At 40.9% G+C, this 12,063-nt stretch overlaps 1 protein-coding gene across 1 annotated transcript; it reads right to left on the reverse strand.

Moving 5' to 3' along the window:
• Window positions 1-6,040: 6,040 nt before the first annotated feature.
• On the reverse strand, window positions 6,041-8,515 carry RAB33B (RAB33B, member RAS oncogene family; the record flags this gene model as incomplete). The annotated part of the gene is made up of 2 exons (XM_010288853.1): window positions 6,041-6,484; window positions 8,369-8,515. Coding segments are annotated over 2 exons (591 nt in total), but the record flags the coding sequence as incomplete, so codon positions are not given.
• Between the last annotated feature and the right edge of the window lie 3,548 nt (window positions 8,516-12,063).

The raw sequence follows: 12,063 nt of genomic DNA on the forward strand, positions 1-12,063 counted from the left end.
CTACGCCCTACTGAGGAATATTAGTATTAGTAGAAAGAAAAAAAAAACAACTTGGAGGCAGGGCTGCTGCTTTCAGCTTGCACGGCAAGCTTTTTGCAGTGCTATATGGAGAGTGACTTCTTTTAAACCAGGACCTGACGTGAAAGCTGGGTGATGGTGGGCAGGTAAGAGAAGAGAGGCCCCTTGAGCTCTTCGGTGTTGTCAAATATCACAGAATCACAGAACCACTAAGGTTGGAAAGGACCTTCAAGATCATCAAGTCCAACCATTAATCCAGCACCACCATGTCCCCTAAACCATGTCCTGAAGCGCCACATCCACACGTGTTTTGACCACTTCCAGGGATGGCGGTAGTTGCTTTTCCTTGATTCTCTGGGAGCAAGTAACTACCCGAAGATTCTGGTGGGGCTGTTGTTGTTGGTTTTGGAATGTGTAAGCAAAGTCTGATTTTGAACTCCATCCCTCAACGGAAACAGACCGCGAGACCCAAGTTTCAAAATAAGATGCAAGCAGCCAGGAATCCAAACCACGCGCCCCTTTGCCTTTTTTTTTTTTTATTTTTTTTTTTTAACATGGCCCATTTATTTCGAAGCCGGTCTTATTACAATTAATTTTAGAGAAGAGAGGACAGGCTATTTCTTTTTGAATGCTTGATACTGGCAATACCAGCTCTCGTACACCTGATAGTAAAAGTGAGTTGCAAGTTCTGCTACCCCAAAATACCAACAACAACCAAAAAAAAAAAGGGGGGGGGGGAGGGGGGAGGGGGGCACGGGAAACCCTGCCGCTCCGTCCGCTGGGTCGCTTTCTGAGCTGAGGGCAGGTGAAGCTGCTATCGCTGCCGTAGCTAGAGGCCCCCAGCACAGCCTTTTCCACCGAGGTGAGCGCAGCCCGCGCCTGGACGGTTTCTGCTGGTACCAAGAGACGGTCAAACAGCACGTGCGCTACTCAGCCTTGCGTGCCCTGGGACGCTAGCTGACGTTCTTGCTCGTCGTTGCAACTGGAAGACATGTCTCTGGTCAGCGATCACCACTGTACCGCAGTCCCTCAGTCACATTGCATCAATTCCGGGTTGTTTTTCAGGGGTGAGGAGAGCGGGACGGGGAGAGGATTTTGAGTTTCTTGAAATGGTCATGGATACTGCTGGGAAATTCGCTTTTCGTCCGTTTTAAATGCCTAGCGAAGCGTTCTACCATGCAAGATTCGCATTAACCAGAGGCGACTCAGCAAAGGCAGAAAACAATACGCGTCGACAACACCGGCACGGAGCAGGACTACGCACCTCGGCGAGCGTCCCTGGACGGCTAGCAGCTTTTACGTGCCTGCCTTTGGGCTCTGGAAATATCTTCCCGAACTACAAGGAGCTGCCTTCAGCAAGCACTTCCATAGGTGCCAGCCCGCGGGAGGCTGGTTCTGCAGCTGGGAGGCTGCACAGAGCCCCGGGAGGTCACTGGAAACCAGCAGCAGTTCTTTCCCTCTCAATGTCGCTTCGCAGCCCTCGCCGCCGTCGCCGCCGTTCAGCCGGATGAAGGAGAGGCGTCCTTCGGGCGTCCAGCGTCAACTGATGAAAAAACCCCACCCCTCCAAACTCAAAACAGCCTTTTTTTGTGAGTCCTAGAAAAATGCCGATTTCTAACGCTCTCTACAACTTTAGATTTAAGATCACATGTCCGTTTTGTGTTGATTTGCGTAGGAAACTAGACTGTCATTTTAAAAGTAACATTACCATTACTTTAAAATGACATGGGCCTCTGCTTTTTACCTGGGAATCGACATGTGACGAAACATTGGTCAATGGCCTTGCAAGCAGGCCTCTGGGAAAAAAAAGACCATTAGAACGGTATATTCAAAATATTCACCAAGAGGGGACAAGGAATATGACTTCCAACGAATTTATAAAACCAGGAAGGTAATAGATGATGAGTCAGGGAAAATGTCAGTGCAGGGTTACAATTTAAAGATGCCAACATCATGCCGCGTCATACAGGATGAATCAGGTAACAAAGGTCTATCTATGACCAGCTGCAAAACAGAGGAGCTGCCCTCCCAGCGCCTGATCAAATGTTACGGGAGACAAAGCCAAAACCAGCGATTTTTGGTCCAAGAGTGATCAAAACCACAGGCAAGCATTGCATGGGTCAGATTAGTCTTTATGCCTGGCTGCGGTGTTTGAGGGAAAGCAGTTACTGATTTTTTGCTGCTGGTTCCAGGTGGGAAAGTCCCCCAAGAGGCACAGGTGAAGGTGGTAAAGGTCAAAGAGGGAGCAGGAGGCTGGGCTGCCTCTACCTTGATTCTTGCACAGGCTCCCACATTGCTCCCTTCCATCGAAGTAAGAGCTTAACTGATTTTTAGATCATTAAGCCATATTTGAGAGATGAAATAAGATTAAAGTGAGAGATAATACTTTCATTAGGGGTACTCATCTATGCTCACTACATCGGGAAAGCTGCCTTTTAAAATTAGGGGTTTATAAAGCTGGAAAAAGCTACAAGAGTGGAGCTATTTCATCTTTCAAATTATTTAATGACTTTGTACTATAGACCTTTTGTGGTCTACAAAAAAAGCAATTTTTTGCTTTGGGGAGATTACAGTACACATATAAACCCCATGCATTTTGATGCTTCTTAGCTACAGCGTCACGATGAAGACATGAGACGAGACATAAAAAAAAACCCAAAACCAAGAAAACCCTAATGTGCAGCAAGCATACGCATGAAATACTAGGACACATCTCGAGTTCGTATGTCAGCCTCTTGCCTTCCCAAGTTGAAAGTCACTTCCTTCATAAGCAGCTTGATGAAGTAACCAGGGCTCACAACTGCATCGTGCCGTTGGGAGTCCACCAAGGTCATTCCCAGGGTCCAAAAGCACAAGGTATACACATTCAACAGACACCACCTTTTAGGTGTTCTGGAGAATTAACAGCCTATGTGAGCAGTGACAACTGCAATCATACCTAGAGATGCAACTCATCTCTGAAGAGGTGTTTTACCTTTTTGTTTTTAATACACTATTAAGTGTGGGACTAGAAGAGGTACACCAACAGGACAGCAGTGAAACAGCACGCAACACAAACGGTTTGAGAGTTCCCTGGTGGGGAGAGGGCTAGGATATTTACCAAAAAGCCAGCTTTAACTGGAATTGAAGCCTTGCTCTGTGTGTGCATGCGCACATGTATGGAGGCCTGCAAGACTGACTTTTGAGATAACAAAGTCCCACCTGTATGTGGGTTAAGAGCTTTTATTTCCGAACACGAGGTGAGACCAAGAGAAGAGTAATGGAGAAGACTCCTTTAAGGTCTCGACACACACAGAGGTCAGTAATTCCTAGTTTTACACTGTTGTATCACTTCCCATTCTTCTGGAATCTGAAATAAATCCCGAACATGCCTCTGAATCATCAGGTGGGTGCTTCAGAGGCTTCGAAACAACTTGGAGCCATTGCAAGAAAGCACTGACAGTAGTCCAAGTGTTGTGACAGTCTTTCACAAAACTGTCACCCACACATAGAGAAACTACAAATTATTTTTTCTCCTTTACAGTTTTTTTTTTAAATGGATTTTATCGTAAGAAATTGTATCATCATTCCTAGTATAATTATTGAAAACACATGGCAAAAAGCTTGTGGCAAAGCCAGTTTATTAGGTTTCTGGGATTGTGTCTTGCCCTCCCCCCAACACATACAAAATAACCCAACTTTACAATTTGGTAAAGTGAAAACACGTATACGAAGTATTCGGTACCTTTGACATCAATGCTGTGGGCAGAAGATTACCACTGAAAGCCAGGAAGCATACTGAATCCTGCATTAACGACCACGCGACCTTTGCCGCAGAACCATTAAAACATGCTTTGTGCTGAAGATGAAATTACATACTGAAACACTGTTTCCATACAACTTTAATGACATGAGGGCCCTTATTTACAGGTGGTGAATAACTCAAGTAAAGCTTAACAGATTTGCAGATGTTCGATATCAAATTTAACAGTAACATCGTAGCTACATGATTTCCCTACCTCAACCCCCAACCTGACTGACTGACCTTGGAATTCTTCATTCTATTTTTTTAATAATAATAATGATAAAAAGAGAATGTTTGTTTGCTGACATACTTATTTTACAAATAGTTAAGATGGATCCTTTTGAGAAAAAGGATTAAGGACATTAGCGAAAAACAAATTGTCCAGAAGGACTGTAAACCATATTTATTTACAACAGTATGCACATAAATTTAAGATCAACCCTTTTCTTAAAAAAAAAAATCATTAAGGACACTAGTGTTAAAAAGCTGATTGTTTCTGAAACCAAATTCTAGTCACGTAAGGTTCAGAGTGAATACAAAAGTTCCCTTTTACAAGTGTGTCCTAAACAAAATTACTGTCACAGTTTTAGCAGCTTTACACAGGAAAAAGAAATACTACCTTTTGCTTAGATTCTTTTTAAACACCTTAATCGTATTAGGCCAAATTTAATGCTCTTTTTAAATCCAGAAAAAAGTCAATGCATTTCTTTTGTCACTATAACTTGCAATACAATTACATCTTATTAACTGTAATAGTTCAAATAATATTAGTTATCTTGTTTCAATAATTTGCTTCTAATGTGATCGCTAGGGCAGCAGCTTCTGAACTGGCCCTTCTGTTTGGTTTCCAGTCAGCATCACACACCGCACATTGGAAATCAAAAATCTTAATTTTTACTTCAATTCCTTTAAAAATGAAGTCACGAAACATTGTTTGGCATGGCATAAAAATGAAGTCATAGACTGCATTCTATGGCTCACATTTTGCTTTATGTAATTATGTGCAGCCTAGCACCATTTTTATTATGAAACTGACCTTCAGACAGAACTGAAATAGAACGGTTGCAATTATGAGAACACATAAAAAGGTGGTTCTAGAGGAGTAATTTCCCTCATCTGACCCAACACATTACTAACTCACATTAGTAATGCCAAGGATGCCCCACATATAGCCATGACATTACACAAGCAGGTTTTAGCTCAAAAAAACTGTAACAGACAATGTATTTGGCAGATTTTCTCCAAATTTCAAGATCTAATTTATTTTGTATTCAGAAGTCTTTTAAGGAAGTCCCATATTCCTAACATTTTGTCCTAAGCATTTCCATTCCTAAAATATGTTACCAAGTTGGTTGTAAAAAGCTTCTTCATGAAAAACATTCATCATCACTAAAATCCTCTGAAACCTCCACCTTGGAAAACCAGTATGCTTTTGCCAACTTCACTCAATCTTTTGATTGAGCTATGGACAGTTATGGTCCCAAATTTACCCCAAATCCTGTGCTACAGTACTCTCCATAAGAAGGAATGCATAGTTTAGTTTTACATGCTAATTATGAAAAAATTAATAAAGTTTTAAGTATCAAATAATTGTCTAGAGGTAGGGACAAGTTTGTCAATTCTCTTACCATTGCCATGAAGAAACAGACAAAGTTTACAGTGGAATGACAGGCCAAGTGCTAGCAGTTTGCACCTACACCGACAGCGCAAACTTTATCTGGCAGTCCTGGGTTTTGTTTTTATAATAAAAGGGTACTTGCTTAGCAATTTGCTAGCAGTGACCAAATATTCCTTCATATGCCAGAAACCTTCACTTGCTGATGCAAAAATCAAGTTATCTGGCTGCCACAAAACACATTTTCTCCTACATTGCACCAATGCAAGTAGCATCCAAAAATGTTAGTAAGCTGGCTTACTATTTATAACCTTACCCCAAGTGATGAAAACAATCTCAGGCAGCAAGAGCTCAAGTATAATTGCTTTGTCAAAACTTCACTTGAAAGTTTACTTTCCTGTATATTTATAGCGAAACGTTCGTAACTTGGAAAGTACAATTACAAAGTGCAAGAACATGAGATGGGCAAATCTACACCAGAAAAAAAAAAAACCACCACCACCACCCACGTTAAAGTGCCAAAGAGATTCGCTATAATTGCTACCAAAACCTGGATCTTTGCCAAGATCATAATTTCTAAGCATCTGCAAACAAGACAAGGTGATAGCTGATAATAGTATGATTTAACACCAGCAGGTCATGGCAGGTTTTGGTTCAGGCTTTATATGTATTTCATCTCGATCTGGGGGTTGACTAAGCATTAATGGCTTGTGACTTTTAAGCTTGTGAGCCAGTGTCATAAATATGGCCTCCACATGGTCATTGTCATTCGGGTTTTTGGCAGAGGTTTCAAATAACGGCATACTGTGAGTATCAGCAAACTTCTGGGCCAAGTCCGTAGGCACCTGAATAGCACTTCTCAGGTCACACTTATTTCCAACAAGAATCCGTGGTATATCATTGGCAAGAAGGTGTTGTTTGCATTCCTCTATCCATGATGGCAGACTGTGAAAACTGGCAATGTTTGTCATATCATACACAAACACGACAGCATGTACATTCCTGTAATAGTGCTGCACCATGCTCTTTCTGAAGCGCTCCTGGCCTGCTGTATCCCATAGCTGGATCTGAAAGGGGAAAGACAATGAGAGAAAAATTGTTTTATTACTCACGTTGGAAAATAATAGAAATCACCTGGAGCTAGGGGAGTCACACAATCACAGGGACCCACTCTGTACTTAAAAGTTTGTGCTGAAGAAAACTGTTGCTTTTGAAGAAAAGAAATTTCTTCAAAGAAGAAGAAATTGTAATGCAACCTGATCACAAATACGGATTTCTGAAAGTGTACTGGAGCATGTATTTTGCAAGGTGTTTACAAAAACAAATCCTGAAGTCTTGGCAGTAGCACTTTTATTTGAAAAAAAACCATGTATTTCACAGCAGAACTCTCAGCTGATACAATTTTTTTTAATTGCCAAAAATAACACCATCTTCCCCAAAGTTTTGTTCTTAGCGTGACGTTAACTGCCTATTGTGGCACTATATAAAAGTAGGAAGAAATCAAACCACGCATGAATAACAGCACCACCAACAAAAACAGGACAAAGAAATCTTTCTCTGCAGTGTATCTATTGGAATCAAACCCTCCTGTGCTGAACCTCGAATGTAAGCTTATTTAGTGCTTAAACTAGGACCATACTGCGGTTTGTAGTATCAAAGCATGCATAACAGGAAAAAAAACAAAAAAAAAATTTAAATAAAAATAATGCACAAACTTCCTATTAGCTTAACATGCTACTACTGTTTGCAGGTACACATCATGCTATCCCAAATAGACTGAACATATTTGTTTGAAGCCTAGTCAGTCTAACAGAGAAAACACATTCATAAGAACTGAAATGCTTTCAAACTTCTTGGGTCCAGATTAGAACAAAACAAGCCTTGAAACACAAGCAGATGTAAGGAACAACTAATACAATTTTTAATGCCTCAATCATTCAGGTATAATGGAAGCTTGGAGTCCTCAGATGCATAGAGTACGCTACAGAATTGTGCACTTATTGGACACAGTGATGTTTTAACAAACTTGCTCTCCAGGAGACACAGGACTGCAGGATACAGCAGCCAGGGCCAGTTCACCTACAACGCTAGACTAACTGTATGCTGTAAGAAATAAACTAGTGTGTGGCTCTATCACACACACCTTAGTGATGGTGTTAACACAGATGGTGTTAACAACATCCAATTTCTTGCGTCAAAGCTGAGTCCTAGCACCCTGTCTGTCCTGTACAGCGAATCCCTGACAACTGAGGCAGTTTGATTAGTATTTTAACTTTTGAGCAGGAAATGTCAGAAAGAAATGCTTCCGCACTGGGAAAGAAAGGAGAATTTTTCTTCAGACTCAGTATTCAACGGAGTATTAAATGTTCTGTAAATGGTGAAGGTAAATTTAAAATTCAATCTGTTTCCATGAAAAGTACATCTAATATCTTCCTTTGATGAAACTGTACTCCCATTACCATAGTTCTGCATTCCTTTGATCCAAATGTTTCAGTAAAACTTACTTAGAAATTGCAAGCATCATGAAAGTTGCCTTGTTTACCATTTTTACCAGTGACTTCGATATTAAAAAAAAAAGGAACGCCAAGTGCCAGGGAAATTTGCTGATGGCAAGAAACTAAGATGCAACACAGGGAGAGGAGGATTACAGTATCACGTAAAATCCTTTTTGAAAGCTGTAACAGTAGAAATAGGGTGAAACTGAATAGAAGCAGATGCAAAGTCTTGACAACAGTGACTAATAATAAAGACTTTTCCTGTAAGTGCAGGATTCATCAGTTTGGAAAGTATTAAAATGCATGACGATCCAAATACACGAGTCAATCACAGGATGTTATGAATCACTAATGTGATAGAGTGAAGGAAAAAAGAGTAAGTGATGTTTCAGGATGGTGTGATTTTTCTGCAATATTATGTTCAACCTTGGTCACCCATCCTCAAGAAAAACTCACATTGGAGCTGGTAGAAATGGCAGTTACTGGTTTCATCAGGAGAACTGAGAATTTACATGAGAACCTCAGAACAGCTTGGCTTCTGTAGTCTAGTCCAGTTATCTGCAGCTTCTGATCCGCAAACTTATAAAGATCCCTGTGCTGCTTCTAAAAGGGTCATTAAGATTATTAAGAAAAGCAAGGCAAGTCGCCCTAGCCTCTGATTGCAGAGATGGTGGTCAATTGCAATCCATCTCATTTTAGATCAAACACCTGCTTTTTGCCAATGGTATTACACTCTAAACGCAATTGACTGCGTCTCCACAGTCTGCTAAGGGAGTCTAGACAATCTGATTAAACATAGGCACCTCAGTTTGGGAAAGATCCATTCACCTACCCAGATAAGAGATACTTCTAGTTCTATGTACTTATAAAACATTATAAAATCAGGAGACTCATGAAAAAATTTCATCAATTTGGAATTTCACAGATTAGTGAGAGAAGAAAGCAGCACAGACTGAAGTAATCCTTATGTTCAGACAACATAGTGTTAAGGAATCACTATAGATAATCTTGGAAAATGCTGTATCAAATTAAATTAAAGAGGGAGCTCATTTTCACAAGCAGCTGTGATCTTACACTTCTCTCCCCACCTCATTCAGAGAGCAGAAATCAGTCATGCTTCAGTCAAGCACAGGTCCGCAAGTGTATTACCAGCCTCGGGTAGAGAAGGGGAAATTAAATTAAAGGTTTACATATCTTACAAGTTAAGCTTCAACTACAGTTCCTCTTAAATTTTATATTTACATGCAGCTTTCAAGCTTGAAGGGTATTACCTCAAATTAGAAATGTTAATATTCTTGGCATGGAATCACTTGCACTGAGAGACAAATCCTTCCCCAAGACTGAAAATTTCACACTTTATGAGTTTCTTTGTAGCTCTTACCAGGTGAGCTTGAGGAGACCATTCCATTTCTGGCCCCCCAAAAATATCTGCGCCACTGAAAATGTTCACATTAATAGATGTGCCCTGATTAATTAACATTAAGATTACTGTTTCATTTTTAGTTCAATACCATCCATCTTCAAGGGAGCACATTTTTTATAATAGCCCTTTAAAAGGTGCGATTTGAAAATTTGGGTTAACAGCATAATTCAGCTAATAAAACTGTGGTCAGATTCACTTTGTCACACTCCCTAGGAAAGACAAATGGTACTTAAATATACTGCCTCAGCTATCACCTCCCACCTTCTGATTCCTTTCTATGGATCCAGAAAGGCTGTTTTCCAAACAAGGACTCCCTTAGCGTGTACAGTTTGTAACACGCTGGTAAAAACATAACTGGCCTTTAATAAAGTTAAAATGGTAAAACTGTGTCTCCTTTCGCAAGATGGGGGAAAAGAACTTGAAGAGCTCAAAGCTACAGAAAATGATGTTTGGACTTTCTTTTTTGATTTTCATTTGCATCTTTTGCTCTTTTAATGTAGGTCAGTAAAGAGGGACATCATTGTTTTCTTCGATTTTCAATGCTTAGATCAATTAAGGAGGAGGAAAATTTAGAATGCAAAAAATTCATTGGTTGAAAACTTTAATTTATTCATCACAGCTAGGCATTGGTGTTTCATACGAAGCTGGTAGCCTACTGGGCAAGCTACAAAGGAACACACTCATCCCTATGTCTTGGAATTTTACACAATTCCTGTGTGGGAGACCCCCGGTGAGAAGAACTGTGCTTGTGTTCCTGCCAATGACACAGCATTTCTCCAGCTGCGAGGGAAATGCTCAGTACTGTACAGCACAAGAATGACCATCCAGCTGGCTGGGGGAAGGGAGGAGAGAGAAAAGCGCTACTTTATAATCTCCTTCAACCCAAGAGGAAAAATTCCTCTGCTCAGCAAGCCCTTCAGGACACAGCAAGAACAGCAGTAATTCGGTTCATCTGAGCCTCTCTCTTTCCTGGTTCAACAGGCATTGCTGGAGCTCACTGCTACCAGCAAGAAAGATGAAGATGAGTGAATAGAGGTGGCAAAACCCAAAAATTGGTGCACACTTGACGACGCACAGCATCCCCCTAAGAGCTAGAGTCCTGGCCACAATGATAAAGTTTGTTCCTTTTAAAGCTGAAACAACATGTCTCGTAACAGCCTCCTTCAGTTCTCCGCCTCCCTCAACCAGAACTGGTATATTCAACGGGTAATATTATCAAGAACGCAGAAAAACAACCTATCACAACATATAACAAAATGGCACAATAACCTATGTGAAGCATCTCAGAACTGTGGATTAGGCTATGTTCTTCTTCACTTCTCTCCAACAAAAGGCATAATCCAGAGGTGGTGAAAATGTCAGTCAATCAGATGGTGATGACAAGAAGATATCCCTCAGGAGGTTCTCTCCTCCTTCATGGACAGCAACAGACCTGGGAGTACAGAATCTCAGCTATCAGCCAGGGAAGTGCTCTTCAGTAGTTTTATAAAGAAAAACAGTACGAAAGACTCTTACTCATTTTTCTTTTTTAGTTAAAAAGAAGGATACAAGGTTGAGAAAAATAACACAAGAGGAGGAAAGCAAACAGACTTATATGCCATCCCCAATTTCTTTAATCAGTAAGAAAGAAAGGAGAAGCTACAGCTTTTGGCTACATGACTGTAAGCTGTAATTACAAAGCCTGGTGATAATAAATGCAAAAGTACAATTCCAAGAGTGCTGCTATTCCCTTTTTCTACACATTATTAAACTTTGATCATCGAAAAAGCCTGCAATACAGAAGTAGAAGGGGATTCTGTTTAAAACCATGTTACTCCTAGCAAACACTGCATTTGTAAGCAGCTAGCAGCCTAATCTGCAAATGACTGTTCATTTCACCACTAACATTCATGTATCCCCTGGGCAGATCAGGTATATTTCATAAACTTTTAAAATTTGCTTTAGAGTGCAAAGAAGGCAATAAGCATTTTTTCCTCCAATCCAATCTTTCACTAAACTTAGTTGTGTAAGACTGAGCTTTAGGTAAACCTATAACTAGAGTGAAAACCAATGGGCAAATCTGAGCTACATATCCAACCTGTCACTGTCCAGTTCTGGACCACATTTGCCTTGACATGCAGCAATCTTAACAGAATGCTAAAAAAAAAAGTATTTAAAATTTGTAACGCATTGCTATCGCTGATGCAGCAGCTCCCTCCTGAACAGTGTTCAATTTCTTAACGGCTCATTTTTAAAGCAAAACGCTCCTAACAGTGGCATCTGCATAGCTTGTGGACTTGAAGGTTAAGCCAATTCACTGTTATCCTTGATAAACACACAGGCAGAATTTCTGGGAGGCAACAAGCTGCTGGTACCAGGCACAGCCAACACTAAATACTAGTAAGAGATCTACCTAGAAGTCCATTTTATGGAGCAATTGTTGATTAACACCTACCAAAAGCTACGCAAAGGTTTGGGCGCCGGTAGCAATTTTTAATCCTCGTAGAAACCTACATAGTAATTACATTTCCAACAGGAGCAAGGCAAAAAGAGTTTTAAACAAAGTTGCAGAGCAGATACAGCCGAGGCTTGCAGCTCTGCGACGCAACCGCGCTGAACTTCTGGGGTATGGAAGCGTGACGTGAGAGCCTACGAACCCTACTGAGAAACACCACACCTGCGAGCGGCAGGGGGGAGCTCCCGGGGCCTTTGGAAGCGAGCTGTTCAGGCGCTGGCAGCGGCTCACCAG

The sequence above is a fragment of the Phaethon lepturus genome, unplaced genomic scaffold (genome assembly GCF_000687285.1).
Source record: "Phaethon lepturus isolate BGI_N335 unplaced genomic scaffold, ASM68728v1 scaffold49726, whole genome shotgun sequence".
NCBI classification, from domain to species: Eukaryota; Metazoa; Chordata; class Aves; order Phaethontiformes; family Phaethontidae; genus Phaethon; species Phaethon lepturus.